This window comes from Arachis hypogaea, chromosome 4 (genome assembly GCF_003086295.3).
Source record: "Arachis hypogaea cultivar Tifrunner chromosome 4, arahy.Tifrunner.gnm2.J5K5, whole genome shotgun sequence".
NCBI classification, from domain to species: domain Eukaryota; kingdom Viridiplantae; phylum Streptophyta; class Magnoliopsida; order Fabales; family Fabaceae; genus Arachis; species Arachis hypogaea.
Window position 1 is genome coordinate 110,741,508 of NC_092039.1, and position 17,653 is coordinate 110,759,160.

The following is a 17,653-nucleotide window of genomic DNA, read 5'->3' on the forward strand; positions in this document are numbered from 1 at the left end:
TATTTAGGTACTATATTGATATATATCATAAAATCAATTCTTCCAAAAATTTAAATGGATAGAAAAAGATAGATAAATAATTATATTCTCTAACATGTCTCTTCACAAAAGAGTCACTTTTGAATTTTGCGTAAATTTTGCATAAGCATTTTTTCTCTTTTATTACTGACCTTATGCTAAATTCTTTCTTTTAGAATCAATAAGGATCGAACTCTAGAGTTGTGCTCTGATACCATGTCATGAAATCACTTCTCCCAAAAATTTAAATTGATAAGAGACACATTAATAGTTATATTCTCTAACAATATCAAAGGAACACTTTCAACAATGTGCAAATGTTAGTACGAACTAAGAAAAACAAGTTGAAAACAACCCACAAAAGTAGGTGTAACATTTTATTCTTTGTCAATGGAACAACTTGAATTCAGATCACATATATAATCAATTTTTTGGCTGCTAAAATTTCACACCACAATGAATCACAAAAAAGAAAGAAAAAGAAAGGAAAAAAGAAATGACAGATTTACACAAAAATTCTATGTTACTACCACCAGTACAATAAACCAAAGAGAGCCTAATGGTATGTTTGGTTTCTCATTTATAAACCTCAAAAAGCCATGGTTTTGACAGTAACTACTCCAAAAGTTTTCACCAAAAGCCATGGTTTTGGTGTTAAAAACAAGAGAACCAAACAGGCTATATAAGCAAACAAAAAAGGACAAAAGGTGTGATTAGAAGAATTTTCCTGATTACAGTGAATGAACTTGAATAATGAGTGGGAAAAAGAGCAACTGAAGAAGATTTTGTGGCCAAAAAAGAATTATTGGTGTCAGGGTGCATATTCATGTTCAAGGGATGGTTGTGTTCTTGTAACTGTTGCAGAAGGTGCCATTGTATCTCCAATGGAAGTCATGTTAAGAGCTTCTCCTACCTCTGCAGCCCTTTCCATTTGTTGCATTTTCTTCTTTTCTTTGTACTTTTGAATCCACAAAACTAACAATAACAACACCACCAACAATGCAAGACCTCCCAACACAGAACCAACAATGATCCACACCTTCTTGTGACTCTTCTTCCCTCCTCCTCCTCCTCCTCCTGCTGGCGCAGGAGCTGGCGATGGAGCCGAAGGTGATTCAACCACAATGGCAAAATGCCCTTGTTGGGAAGTAGAACATGTGTTGCCTTCTCCTGTTACATTGGTGAAATTGGAAGTACCCTTTAAATCAAACCACACACATTTCGCAACGGCGCCACTAGGAACCGGCTTCACATTTCGGAACTTGATCAATACAGGGTCACCATATGCTTTGACATCATCTAGTTCTGGTAGATTCCTGGTTGATAAATCTGAACCATTATAAGCTAAAAGTCCCAAAATTGGAGCCAGATATGTGTAATTTTCCAATGGATAATACTTTCTGGACAAATCTAAATTCCCCAAATTTTGGTACACCAAAACCAACCTTTCTACATAAGGCCTCTCAATGATTCCTTTGGGGATCTCAAACTCATTGTAATTAGGATACCCTTTTCTCCTTAAACTTCCACTCCTTAATCTCAATGCTGAAACCTTAATCCCATTCAAATTTGAAGGAAGCTGAGCATTGTAAATTGTACCTGTTTTTGGCTTCACCAAAGCATTGTGTGCATAATGCTGAAGAGTTGCATCAAGGGCCTTTGCTCCACTTGGTAAAGAAGAATCAGCAGCAGTAGTGTGAAGTGGTTCAAAGCATAGAAGAAGAAAAAACATAACTAGATTTGTATGAAGAAGCCCCATAATATGAAAATTTACCCCCTTGGACTAATTGTAGGAACACTATTATGTACTGAGAAGATTGTAACCTAGAAAAAGAGCAATGAATTTTCTTATTTCAAAATCTCAGAGACCAATTCTTGAAAATGGAAACTTGTAGCCAAATTTTGCTGCAATAAAGGGAAATATGCTTCTGGGGTTGGAGAATAAAGGCAGCAATGACCGTTTCAGCCGTTACAATGCAACACTTTCCCCTCAAAAAGCTACTTAATGCTTTGGAATCTTCTTCAGTTTCAGGGCATTTCATTTCATTTTATTTCCTCTTGTCAACCCCCAAAAATCAAAACTTTCAATAAAGGGTGGCAATTAAGCAAACAATTGCTGTGCAAGGCTCAAGGGAGAAATTACCAGAGAAAATCACAATAAAGAACCTGAACTGAAAAACCATTCAATGCTTATATTGTTGAAATTGAGATCCAAGGCACACACACCCTTTTGGATTTGGCAATGGTACTGTGAAGATTGAAGGCAAACTAACACTAATTACCTGAAAAAAATTGAGCTTTTTTTCCTGGGGGGTTCCAACATCACTGAGGAACTAGTTGTTGAAGCTGAAAAGTGAAGAAACAACATGCACCTTAAGAGGCACTAGAATCCAAAGTTGAAGATGAACTAGAGTCCCCATTGTGGTGAATCTTGGGGATAATGACTCAGAGACACATGTTAATGATCCTCCTCCATAGTAGTAGTAGTAGTAGTAGTAGATGCTGCTGATGATGATGGTAGATTCAGTGATTCACTTCTTTTACTTTTTTTCTTTCTAATTAGTTCTATGTACAGTGAATGAGAATGTGAATGGTTGCTGGTTATACAGCAACTGAGACTTTTTTTTTTTCCTTTTTTTCTATGAATGATGAAAGAGAAAGAGAAAGAAAAGAGGACAAGGAGGAAGGGTGTGAACTGTGAAGTGTGTGTGAACTGTGATGAAGAAGTGCAAGTTGTGACTTTTCTAGAGAGAGAGAGAATGGGAAAATGGGTGCATGTTCTTATTTGTAAAATAGAAAAAAGAAATTATCTACAATTAACTAACACATAAGGCTAAAAGTTAAGGTAAAAAAGAAAAATCTGCTTCAGTTAAGGAATTAAAATATCCTTTTAGATTTATCAAAATTCTGTTTACATATATAGTATCCAGATATTTAATCATATTATATATATATATATATATATATATATATATATATTTGAAACATATTTTTTTTATGTGTTTATGTCTTTTTTTATTTTTATTTGTAAACATATTAAACTTAATAATTATCTTTTTTATCCAAATAAGCAAAAGTATAACTCACATGCAAGCTATTACAGTATCATGATATGAGTAGCAATCAATTTTTTCCTAAAGAAAAAAATTGATTTTATAATATTTGAGATCAGTAAAGATGAAATTCTGATATTATATTATATAATTATTTGTGTAAAAATTTTAAATCAATAAAATGAGACAGGTAAATAATTGTATCTTTAATAATATTTAAATATATATTGTTTCTTTTTTAGTGTTATGTAATTCTTCTTGTAAATTAGGGTATAACATAATTTTGATTTCTTAAAATGGTGTTAAGATTTTTTTTTCTGCTGAAAAAATAAACTTGGAAATGCCACCTAACTTTTGTGTTTTGCAACAATAAAAAGGAATTTTTTTTAATTAGTTAAATAAAATAAAATAAATTATTTATTTATTTGCATTTACTATGTGATACTACTGCCACATATGTTTTAAAAGGTAGGGTAATGTATTTTTCTGATACATAGAAAGCATTTTCTTTTTCAGTGTACAAACAAAAAACAAAACCTAAAATATCTGTGAACCCAAAAAACACATGATTATTCCTTTGAGTCTTTTGACGAAAATAAAATAAAACAAAATAAATCCCATATTTCATTTGTTGATTTACTACTTTCTTATTTCTCAAAACCCCGCTCCTGGTGGCTCCATACATTTTTAAATAAATTATATCTGTTAATTTTTATATATATATATTTTTTGGTTTAAAGATTGTTTTTTAATTTCCTTTTCAAACACTAGTTATGAAGGATTTGGAAAAAAATACTAACAAGGTAAGAAGCAACAAAAGGATAATGGCAATATCAATATCAAGTGATGAACCTACCAAAAATAGAATCAATTTAGAGTTGCATATTTGACAAATTCTGGTTTTGTTAAACCATGGGTAGGAATGTTCAACAATATCCCAATAAATTAGGATAATCTCTAAGAAAATTTATATTCCTTAAATAAATTTAATGGGCTTGTCGTCACATTTATATCCTTAATTATTGAAACAATAATTTTAGACCACCAAATTTTATACGTAATCAAGTCCAATTAAATCAGGATATGCACGATTTTTTTTATTTTTTTATTTATTTTCTTTCTTTCTATCTTTTTTCTCCCTTTTTTTATTTTTTTAATTTTTTTTCTTCTCCTCCTCTACTTCCTCGTCTTATTAACATCATTGGCTTCATTTTTTCCTTTTTCTTATACATTTTTTTTTATTTATCTTCTTTATTTATTTATTTATTTCTATATTTTTAAAAATTTAATAAAAAAAAGCATAACAAAAAATGATAATAATAAAGAAAAAAATAATGCCAAAATATTTTAGATAAAACATAGAAGTGAAATAGAAATATTATCAAAATTTATTATATAAAACACGAAAATCTTACTATGATAAATACATAATTTAAATTATTTTTCACGTTACATTAAAAGATAGTTTATTGTGTAAGAGTCATGAATATATAACTCAATTATAAAATAAATTTATTTAGATAAAATTATCTATTTTTAAAATTTAAAACATAAGAAGATACGAAAAAATTTGTATCAATAACAAAATATTAAAAAGAAGAATTAGAATATGTTCAGCGAAAGAAAAAGAAAATAAAATATGAAAAAAAAAACAGTAGAAGAAGACGATATATTATGAGAAATTTTAGTATATATCATAGTTAAAAATTTTAGGTGTTATTTTATTTTTGATAATTTTTAATTAGTTAAAATTTTTTTTGACATTGTTAAAAAAATTTTGTGTTAAAATTAAAAAAATTTTATGTTAAATTTAAAAAATTTCAGTGTTATTTTTTTTATAAATTCTATACAATTTAAAGTCCATTTCTTTTTATTTTTCATTATCATCGTTTTTTTTTGTCTTTTTTTTGTTTCACTTTTTATTATATTTTTTGTTTTCATCTTCTTACAAAGAATAAAAACAAAAGATAAAAGATAAAAGAATTATACAAAAAATAAAAAAATAAAAAATGCTACAACAACACCAAAAGAAGAAAGAAGAGGAGAAGAAATAAAAAAACGTCGCAATAGAAATAGAAAAAACGACAAAAAAGAGAAAACAAACAAAGAAAAAAGAACGTAAAAAAATGCGTGATTTATGCGTACTTTGGGTGGGTGATTTTTGTTAAAATTGGACTATTTTGATTAACAAAAATACTTATTAGATGTATAATAAAATTTTTATTAAAAATATTTTTATTCTAATTTTTTTGGTTGATTTTTGAATATATTAGATATAGTACTTAAAACAGTTAAAAGTTTATTATATTTTAATTTTTTTTACTAATTTAATTTCTATACGAATACTAATTAGACCCGTCCTAGCCGTCCATATTTTTAATTAATAATATCTATTTAATTCGGCCAGAAAATAAACTTTAATTTAGAATCTTCATATTTAATCGATCATAGTATGATTTAGAGATCAGAGAGATAATTAGAAAATTAATTATTAATATTAAAAATAAATAATTATTTTGGCATTCGAAAAATTTTGATATTGATAAAATAAATTTTAGTTTTTTTTATAAAATAAATTTCTAAATATTTGACAAAATGGTCTAAATATTTAGATAATAATTAGTTAATTTTATCAAATGAAGCTGATATTTAAGAGTTTATTTTGTTAAAAATAAAAATTAGAATTCATTTATTAAAATCAGAATCTTTCAATTACTCTAATGTTAATTTCATCCAATATGATTATTAATGAAAAAGAAGTTCAAAAAAAGTCACACTGGTATTATTAGTAAATCATTTAATTAAATATATGCTGCCATATTATTTTCTTTTTCCCTAATGATTTTCTCATCACTGGGTTTTGGGCCATTAAAATAATAATTGGTGGTAATCATTTTAGGTTCAGTGAGTATGGTCTCTTTGAATTTGTTAGTGGTGGTAGTTGTAAAAGCTTCATATTATTGAACTGAGTATATTATTTCCCATTAATACAATTTATTGTTTTATAGAATTATTATAAATTTAACCCTAATAAAATAAGAGATCTACCTTGCTATCTACCGACTGGATCAAAATTTATTGGTAGTAAAAGTCATTTTACCATTCGAGTTAATAAAAATGAAGACATCGCATGGAGGAGGTTGATGAATGTAAATATATGATGGTGCTCGATATAGTTTTTGAGTTTTATTTTGATGTTTTGATATTGTGAAATATTTTATATAATTAATTAATTATATTTGTTTTAGATGATGATTTATATAATTAATATAAAAAATAATTATTTTTATTAATATAATATTATATAATTAAGTATATATATATAATTATTTTATATTAATAATGTATCAAAATTAAATTATGTCTTTTTATTTGTTTCTTAGCTATATATAGTTATATACCAAAAGATAAAAAAAAAAATTAATAAAAATGAGATGTATACAAGTATCCGGTTAGAGGAACGTATTATGAAATCTTATATTATCAATTACGGATATGGTCTTTTATGGTTTCGTGGATTTCAATAATCCTCACTGATGAGATAGCTTTTTAATATTAAATTAAACCATTCAATTCTAATATGATATATTCATTTATAATTTATTAAAATTTATCCGATTTAATATGTTTGGATTTTAGACTGCTAATAAATATATAATTCAACAACAAAAATAAATCAGATTGACTGATTATTAATTTTTTTGGGATAAAATACTAAAAATATCTTTAAATTATTTTGTCAATAATAAAAGTATCTTTAAATTTTATTATCCACAATTTTTTTAAATAATTTAAAAATATGTAAAAAATGATTAGCGATGATTAAAGAAATTAAGAAAAAAAAGTAAGTTAATTTGAGAATGTATGATTTTTGTTACTTTTTAAATAATTTAAGAATACTTTTTATCAATAACAAATTTTGAGGATATTTTTTATAACGATAAAATAATTCAGATATATCTTTTTTTAGTTTATCCCTTCTTTTTTTTTTTTCTATTTTGAGTCATTATAAACTCAACTTTATCGAAATTCACTACGTTTTAGTAAGTAAAGGACTGAATTTAAAGTCCTATCTCAATCCAAGAGAAAAATGAAATATACTTTATAAGAATACCAATACTTCTCTTGTAAATATTTTCTCATGAATGAGTATAAAGACTTTATCATCATCTTTTAGTATAAAAAATTTAACCGTGATGACCAGAAAAGGGTCATCTCTTAGGCTGAGTTTTTTAAATATTGTGAAAAAGTGTGTGTTTCTCTTTGATATTTTTTTTTGTGAGTTTAACACTGTTATGGGAGAGAAAAGATTTTTTTGTCAAAAGATACAAAACGTTGGAGATGTTTTGTACAGGATTTAAATTTTTTTAATAAATAAAACCAAAACGGCACTCCTGTTTTGTTAAAAATAAATAATTAAAAAAAATAAGCATAGCTGAAAATGGCGTTGCCGTTTTGTCTAGGAGGCAAAAATTTTTTAATTTAAAAATAGAAAACGGTGGTGTCGTTTTGTATTGAAACAAATTTTACGGTTGAAAATGGTCAAAACAGTGGTGACGTTTAGTACAAGTATGAATAAAAAATTTTAAAATTAGCTATATAAGGCATGCTAGTGTTGTGCGAGACACCTTGAATAGAGTAGAAAGTGAACAACACAAAATTATTTGCCTTCAAATTTCCAGAGAGCTTAGAGCTCTTTCTTCTTTAGCAGTTGAATTTGTTCTTACTTCTTTAGCTGTTTTTCATTCTTTAGCAGTTGAAGTTGTTCTGCATGTTAAGTGAAATAAGTTGTGGGTAAATGTAATAAATGTATAAAATGGAGAGTTATGTTAGTTTAAGAATATATTTCAATGGTCAGATTTTGTATGATACACATGAAGGTGTGAGTTTTTTGTGTGAGAATCCATGTGTTATTATTGTTCCTCTTTCAATAACATATGAAGGATTTAAGAGTGTACTCTGTCAGAGTGTAGGTCAGCAAGGCCGGAAGAGAGTGACCAATATTTTATGTAGGCAGCATGTGTTAGTATTTGGTGGTTTCATTCAATTTCAAGTAATGCACGTGGCGGATGAAGCTAGTATACAAGGAATGTTTTTGATCTACCATCAAACTAGAACACGAGCCTCACTTATCGAGTTATATGTTGAGTTTGAAGAAATTGAAGATATTGATTTTTCGGAACCCAATATAAACTGGATGGGTTATAATACCAGAAGTGATGAAGAATTTGAAGGTAATTATGAAGTTGTTGGTCCAACTGAAGATGTGGAAGAAGATGATATATCAGTTGAGGGAGATGTAGCAGATGTTGCTAATGCACTAGTGGATCAACATCCATCGGGAGAGCCATCGTTTATGCATACTTTGAATCTTGATGCCATGCATGTTCCAGAATTTTCTTGGTTCAACTGGCGAGTCTTGATGAAAGCCAAATTGTCTTCTGACCCTATCAGTGGGATGCCACTCCACAGTCTCAAAGCATATTAAAGGCACATTCGCACTCCAGAGTTCTGCACCATCGTTGATCTCAAATGGAATAAGATGTGGCGCAATCCGGTTGGGACTGTATGCATCCCACACAAACTGTAAAAACACATTAAATCTCAAAGTTATAAATGAGCAATCAATTTTTAACAATCAATTTTTAACATCAAATCTAAATGATGAAACACATACCCCGTCCGGAGAAAGATTGTCCAACCTTCTCCTAACATCAGCAGTTGTCCAATTTTTATACTACTCGATAGCTGATTGATAATCATACCACCTAGCATATTGCAACAACTCATATTTTTATAAAAATTTGGACATAACCTCGCCTAAAACTGGACTTAACCACCTTTAAGGGTTCCCTCAATTCATAAATCATTTCAACCATCAACCACTCACCACATTAAATTAAATCATAAGTCATTCATAATATCAGTTACTACAGTAAAAATCACTAAATCCACATCTTAGCTAAATTTTACCTGCGAGCAAGTGGAAATCTAGTATCCATCGGCAGTGGTCCTATTGACGGCATTCGTAACTATGCCCATACAAGGAGCAATGGCATAGGACCATCAATGTCCTTGCAATCATACCTAGATGCCCGACATAAGGATCGATACATGTGTGCAAGGCAAGCTGAACCCCACCTAAACTTGTGAATCTGAGAAAAGTCACGAAGCAACGGCAAATACTTTCAGTGCATACTGATTCCAGACTTGCCACTAAATAAGGTTGTTCCAAATAGACACATTATGTGACATTTTACATAAATTTTCCTACTTACTGCGTCAGTCAAATGTTGGCGCCGCTTTAGGATGCGGAACCATGCTAGCTTGACTCCGCTTCCTCTATGGTCATTCGGGCCAAGAGCAATACCAAATTGGGTCATGCACTAATTCTCTAACCCACTTGTGCTGTGGTCAGTTGATCCAGTAACTGGCAAGCCGTGAGTTCGGAGTCCAAAAATCATGGCGACGTCCTCCAACGTAATCGTGCACTCGCCATGTGGAAGATGGAATGTGTGCGTCTCAGGCCGCCACCTTCCAACTAGTGCGTCTATAATTGGACCATGAGACATGATCCTTCCAATCTGAGATATATGATAGAATCCGCTCTCTCTGAGTTGTTCTTTCACCCTAGCATCGTATGAGTCTATTTGGTGTAAGCGTCTAGTGTGCAAATTTCTTGAACCCTGATAACAAAAATAATAACTAACCGTCAATAACCAGAACTAGTCAATATTACTAAACTAATACTTGGTTTAGTAACAAATATAATTAATAATTACTAAAAATCTAAATAATTTATAATTACTAATTGAATTATTAATTATTAAGCATAACAGTAAACACAAAAATTACTTACATATATAGGATGTTGAAGATATTCTGATATATGCTCGTCAGCACGTGTAATATCACGTTTTCTCATTTTTGTCTTTAACGCTACACTAAAATAAAATAGAAAGAAATTACTTATATATTTTTTTCTTTTTTACCGAAAACAATAATAATAATAACTCTTAATCTATTTACTAAACACATATCCTAAGAATTACTAATTATCCAATCTAAATATGTTTCTATTATTTTTCAATATATATTACAAAAATGTCTAAAATTACTAAACATACTAAAATTTAATAACAATGATTTTGTTTTCCAATAATTAAATAAAATAAAAAACGTAATGGTATATATATATATATATATATATATATATATATATATATATATTAATAATTAATAATAATTCAATTTTATTATTAAAAACTTCACGCACTACACATATAAATTAACTAAAAATTTAAACTAATAAAAACTGAAACACCTAATATTTTATATAAAAAAATTTAAAAAATAATCCATGCTCATTAGATAATAATTAAGACTATATATTTTAGTTAAATTTTAACATAAACCTAAATCACTAAAAAATTATATCCGAATTAAATAAATAATTCTATTTTGAAATCAATTATTTTAAATAAAACTAAAATTATTAAATTTTTTTGAATAAATTATTTAAAATATAACTAAAATTACTAAAAACCTCTGTTTCTCAAAAAAGTAAAAATTAAAACAAAACTAAACGAAAATTGTAAAGCGGCCTTTTTCTCACATAAATTATATAAAATCAAACTAAAATTAATAAAAATTCTATTTTTTTTAAAAAAATTAATTAAACAAAATTAAAATTAAAAAAATATATACTAACATTCAACGAATAATATATACACTAACGATATGTTAACAATTAATACTATTATTATAACTATAACAAAGATAATATATTTTTTTTACTACTCCTAATCAAGAACTAATAATTAATTTATTCATCTACTAACCAAAAAATTATTTTAAAAATATTATATATTATTTTTTTAGTTCAAAACAATAAAATTAACCCTAACTAACTACTAATAATACGTTTAAATTACTAACCTTTTTCTATCTTTGACTGTTGCCGTTTTTCTTATTACGGAAATGTGGGGTTGTCGTTTTTTTTTTTTTTGTGGAGATTTGGGGTAAGTAAATGGTAACTTTCAGCTTCTTCAAACAAAATGGATAATAGAGACTATGGACTGAAGAAGAAAGAATGAAAGAAAAATAGAGTTGGCGTTTTCACTAACGTGTGGAAAGAGAGAGACGATTGCCACGTGTTGATCATGCACAACAAAACGTCGGTGATGTTTTGGTCAAAACGCCGGTAACGTTTTCCACATAACGGCGTTGACGTCTTGCTTGCAGTATTTGACGGCTCCCATAGCGACGTTAAATTCTCCTGTTTGGTCATTTTGGTGGGTAACACCAACTTTGGCCCAATATTAAAAAAAAATTCTCATCTCTTACTCAAATGGAGCAAGTTTATTCAAAACTTTTTTCCTTTTCTAAACTACTTTATAAATGGGAGTAAAGTACTAAATTTATCATTTAAGTTTAGGCGTAATTTTGTTTTGGTTTTTAAAGATTAAAGTATTCTACTTGAATCTAAAAAAGTTTTTATTTAACTTTAATGTAGTCTCATTGAAAAGTTAAAGTTAAATAATTAACAGAATATCTTACATCACAGCAGTAGAAGAATAACATCAATAATCTAGAGAATAAGTACAAATTTCAAAGATATAAAATCAATTGTAAATGCATCAATATATTTATTTATCATTCTTCTTACAATTTAAATGAAATATTTTCTATAGAACTAAAGAGAATGATAAATAAATGTATTGATGTATCCACAGTTGATTTTGTATCTCTGGAACTTGTACTTGTTCTCCAAATTATCGATCTTGTTCTTGTACTGCTGTTATATAGGACATTCCGTTAATTATTTAACTTTGACTTCACGGTGGGACTACATTGAAGCTAAATAAAACTTTTTAGATTCAAATAGGACACTTTAAATGTTAAGAACCAAAATAAGATTACGCCCAAGAGTAGGGGACCAATTTAGTACTTTACCATTATAAATTTAACAAGTGACACTATATGTCCTAGGGGTGTACACGGGTTAGATGAAATTGAGTTTGCTTAGATCCGAATTTGGTCCTAAATAATGAGCGAGTCTATTTTTGAGACCCTTACCGGTCCTTAGCCCCATGAAATCTTAGTACTTTTGGGTCATGCTAAAACCGGATCTAAATCGGTAAAATCCAAATCTTGATCAACTTTATGTCAAAATATTATGATGTACTTATTTATAAAGAAAAAAAGTACTTGTTATCGATAAGTTGATATCCATATTTCACCTTGAATTTGTCTATAAATTCTAATTTCATGTTTTTTTAATCTAATTTTTAATTCAACTTATAATTAATATAACATAACATTGAGATTAATTTAAAACATATATACTTTTTTTAGTCCCCTTAGGTTGCATATGGGCCGGGTGAAATCACGCTAAATTTAAAACATATGGATCTATTTTTGAGGCCCTTATCTGATCCTAAACCCGATGAAATCACGCTAAATTAGTTCCCAAAGTGTTCGGATCCAGGTTGGGTCTTCGAATCGGAGCGAACCGGACCATGTACACCCCTAATATGTACAAGTATTTTTATAACTAAATCTAATCAAATTGGTGCAAAGTTTAGCAAAAAAAAGGTGTACATACATTATTACTCTTTTTTTGTACTTTTCACATCATACAAATTTTTGTTGAAAAGCACAAAAAATTATTAATATATCACAAAAATTTTTAAAACATAACACAAAATTTTTCACATAACACAAATTTGTCGATATAGCAAACAAATTTTTGTACATAATACACAAATTTTTTCTGTAAATATATTTTGTTAGTTATGTGAGTTAATATTCAGTCCCTCACGTTGAGGGTCGGAATCGAACCCGTCCCTGATGTATCCTTTGATTTAAAATCATCCTTAACGTGTTTTTTTTGTATTAAAATTGTCCTTTGTAAAAAAAAATTAATTTTATTCCTAAAATACCCCTACTTTAATAAAAAATTATAAAAAAAAAGAAAGAAAAGAACACGTTTTGGAGGGGAGGGAGGAAACGCATTTTTGGGGGGTGGGGGCTGAAAGGAAATGCGAAGGGGGGAGGGGAGGGGAAGGAGAGGGGAGGGGAAGGGAGGGGGAGAGGGGACGGCGCCGGTGAAGTTTGAAGTTGCCATCGCCGTCGCCGGAAGAAAGAAGAAAAAAGAGGGGCTGTGACAGGGGTGAAGAGAAGAGGGGAAAGAGAGAGGGAGCGCCGGTGGAAAGGAGGACCGTTCATGCATGCTTCTGCCGTCGTGGAGTGCGTCGCCGGAAAGAGGAGCACGACGCGAGGAGGGCGGCGCACGAAGGAGAGAGAGAGGGATCCGAGGCTGAGCTAGTCTGTGAATGCTCCGTTGCCGGTCCGCGGGTGATGGGTGGCCGAGGAGAGAGAGGGATCCGAGGGTGGAGTGCGTCGCCGGTCCTCGGACGCTCCGTCGCCACCGCTGGGGATGGGTGGCCACGCGCCGGTGATTTTGCCTTTGCTTTTTCTTCTTCTTCTTCTGCTGCATTTGCTTTTTCTACTTCTTCTTCGGATTTTATGACTGCCTCTGTTTCTGCATTTGTGATTGCCTCTACTTCTGATTTTGATTTGTTTTTTTTATTTGGTTGTTGAATTTGGGTTGATTTGTTAAATTTTTTATTTCTAGATTTGTTGAATTGATTTTTTGATTTGTTGAATTTGTGAAAATACATTGTGATTCTTGCAGGGGAATTGGTTACCTTCTCCACTATGAGACCTTTGTTTTTGTGTGGGTTTTGATTTGAATGGGTTTTTGGTGTGTTAACTGGGTTTGCTTTCAGTGTACTGCAAGTGTAACTGTTAGGTGTTTGTGGAATTAGGGATTTCAAGTGGAATTAGGTGTTTGTGTAACTGGGTTTACTTTCGAAGATGATTGAAGATCATGATGCTCGTGGTAGTGAAAGGAGAAGAGAAAGGTTGAAGAAAAGGTGCTGGTGGTAGTGGAGGGCATTTTTATCCAAAAAAATTAAAAACACGATTTTAATACGAAAAAATACGTTAAGAATGATTTTAAATCAAAAGATACATCAGGGACGGGTTCGATTCCGACCCTCAACGTAAGGACCAAAACAATACTTATTCCTTAATATTTTATGTATGTAGTCTTTAAAAAATTTCTATACTATCCATTAAAATTTTTATGCTATGCACCAAATTTATGTGTTGTGTATATTTTATTGGTATAAAATACAGATTTTCGCATATAGCATACAATTTTTTGTTACAAATGTATTTTGTTAATTGGGTAAGTCAATATTTTAAATATGTAATCTTACAAAAATTTATGTGCTGCATATCAAAATTTTTATACTATACATTAAGATTTTTATACTATATAACAAAATTATGTGTTATGATATTTTATTAGTACGGTATATAAATTTTTGTATTTAACATAAATTTTTATTGTAAATATATATTATTATTTGGGTGTTGTGAGTATTTTATTAATTAAAAAAAAAGAGAAAACGTATCCACTTATGTCCGAAAGAAAAGAGAAAATATACTTAACTGTATTTAAAAAAAAAAGAAAAGAGAAAATACACTTAACTGTATTAAAAAAAAAGATCACAGGAGAACTTAATTAAAAATTTGATTCGAAATATACTTAGACGCCTCAATCGCCTGAAATTTAATCGGCTAACAAACATAGCGCGAGGAAATGTTCTATTTTATTTTATTTCTTATTAATTAAACTAAAGATTATTCATCTATCTAAATTTTATTTAAGAATTTGCATTAAAAAAAAAAATCATATTGATAAGAATTTGTAATTTCTAAAAAAAATCATACTGATAATTTCTAACTAACCACAAAATAGTTAAAATTTACATCTTCAAATACAGTTAGAAATTATCGTTACTATTCTCTTCTTGCTTTTTTTCCCTCTTATATCTATTTCAAACAAAACATTTAAACATTAGCAAACAAAAGATTTTGGCGATGCTTCTTTTCTCTCAAGCAGTTAATTAATTAAAGACTTAATTACGAGAGAAACAAAGCTAGGTGACAATTTGAATATGGAACTGTAGGCACAGGATTCGGTAGTCCAGAACCTTTGGATTATTTAGTGGTCCAAATAGAAAACATGTTTTTAGAATTTTTTTTATCAATTGCTACGTAGTCCTTGAACTAATTTTAATTACAAATCAACTCCATATATTTTATTTAATTATAAAAATAGTTTTTTATTTTATAAATTATTATTTTATCAATTATCTATTATATTTATTAACAATCAAATACAAAAATAACAATCAATTATATCCTCCATTCATCCTAATAATTCCAATTGATTAAAAAAATTAACTTTGATCTCGTTACGTTAGTCCATGGCTTCCAAATCGTGTTTCCTTGAAATTCAATCGATTGGTTTTTCAAAACAATCGATTGAATGATAACTCAATCGATTGGTTTACACTATATCACAAAACAATCGATTGAAAGTTGTAAGGTAGAATGGTAAAAAGCTTATACCAATCGATTGTTTATACTTTCCAATCGAATGAATGCCTCAAAACAATCGATTGAATTCACGAAAATAACATGGATTTGCCAAATACAATCGATTGTAAAGTGATGACATTGAAGTTTTAGCCAAATTCAATCGATTGGTAATGTAATCCAATCGATTGGAAGGTGATGAAGTTGAATGTTTTGCCAATTTCAATCGATTGGTAATGGTACATAAAATTAATTTATAGATTGGTAATTTATAAAATTAATTTTGCCGATCAATAGTACTTTTTGCTTTTATTCAAGTAAGGCAGAGTAAAAAATACAAAAAGTATATGATATTGATAAGGTAGCAGCGTATCAAGTAGTAAGTATACTTAATTTATTTATTTGTGTTATGCACAAATTTAGTTTCATTAAAATATTAGTAACCAGTGCTCTAATTTTTGTAAATATGTTTTGGGATAAGTGTTTCCAATTAGTTAAATGTTAGAATATATTGAGTAAATTCTTTTAATATATTTAGAGTTAATATAAAACTGAGGGTAAAAAACGTATTTAAGCCAAGGAGAGAAGTTTATTACGCATATAAGCCAAATAAGAATCTGATACAAGAATTCACCAAAGCACACTTTAATGTAATTCGAAACAACTTTATTCGAATTACATTCCTTAATAATTCGAATCAATACAGCTCCAATTATTCCCAACCATTGCATACAAGTAATTCGAATCAACTTAGAACGAATTATAAAAGCATAATTCGAATTGTATCAATTCGAATTAGTAGGAACACGTGAGTAGGAGGAAGTTCGAATCAAATTGATTCGAATTACTCACATTTCGAATCAAATGGTAATTCGAATTACACATTGTATAATAAGATACTAGAAAAAATATTATATAATATAAAAAAAATATACTAAAAGAAGTATAAAACAAAATTATAGTAAATTAATTTTAGTATAAAATTATTAAATATAAATTAATTTTAACTCCTATTAGTATATTGAATTAAAAATAACATATAAAAATGTATTTGTATTTATTAAATTTTAATAACATATAAAAATTTAATGACTTTTTAAATATTTTTTTTATAATAGGAGTACATTATTATATACTTTAAATACTTTATATAAAAATGTACTTATATTTATGGGTAAAAAACTTATTAAGCCACAATAAGAATGGTGTAACCTAATTACGCCAAACTGAAAATTGTTTCAGCAATAAGCCAGACTCGATTTTTATGTAATTCGAACCAAGATGGTTCGAACTAGATATTAGAATAAATCGAACCAGGGTGGTTCGAATTAGGAGTGGAGATTTCAACGTAATTCGAACCAAGGTGGTTCGAACTTCAAATCCAACGTAATTCGAACTAGGCTAGTTCGAACTACGGCCAAGTGTGCGTTGCATATAATTCGAACCAAGTTGGTTCGAATTACCCTTGGAGAGATTCTTCATAAATCGAACCAAGGTGGTTCGAATTACCATTGATTCGGCTATATAAAGAGTTCGAATCACCCTCATTCGAACTATTATTCCTCCCCCCTACCCCACAAAATCTCAGAGAAAACGACCGAGATTCTCTCCGAATAATAGCTGAACGGAATACTCTGCTCATGGGGGACGATCCGGCACGGTTATATCGCTTGGACGGAGTCGCTCATATAGCCGGGGTCATCAACGAGGAGGTTAGTATGGAAATAATTTTTATTCTAGCGGTATTTGTGGCTTAGTGGCTTTGCATGTGGGTTAGATGGTGGTTTATGTTAGTGGTTAATGTTAGTTGTTTATGTTAGTGGTTTATGTTAGTGGTTTATGTAGGTGGTTTATGTTAGTGGTTTATGTTAGTGGTTTAAGTTAGCGGTTTAAGTTAGTGGTTTAAGTTAGTGGTTTATGCTAGTGGTTTTTGTTGGTGGTTTATGTAGATGGTTTATGTTAGTGGTTTATGTTAGTGGTTTAAGTTAGCGGTTTAAGTTAGTGGTTTATGCTAGTGGTTTACGTTAGTGGTTTATGTTGGTGGTTTGTGTTAGCGGTTTTTGCGAGTGGTTTATGCAAACGATTTATGTTAGTGGTTTAGGGTAGGTGATTTCCGTTAGTGGTTT

At 29.3% G+C, this 17,653-nt stretch overlaps 1 protein-coding gene across 1 annotated transcript; it reads right to left on the reverse strand.

Annotated features, from left to right (window-relative positions):
- Nucleotides 1–362: 362 nt before the first annotated feature.
- Nucleotides 363–2,806, reverse strand: LOC112797261 (uncharacterized). Its single transcript, XM_025840109.3, has one exon. The coding sequence runs from the start codon at nucleotides 1,775–1,777 to the stop codon at nucleotides 830–832; it is 948 nt and encodes a 315-aa protein (XP_025695894.1). The 5' UTR covers nucleotides 1,778–2,806; the 3' UTR covers nucleotides 363–829.
- Nucleotides 2,807–17,653: the final 14,847 nt, after the last annotated feature.

Coding starts and splice junctions, on each gene's coding strand:
- LOC112797261 (XM_025840109.3), bottom strand. CDS start 1,777: ATGGGGCTTCTTCATACAAATCTAGTTATGTTTTTTCTTCTTCTATGC.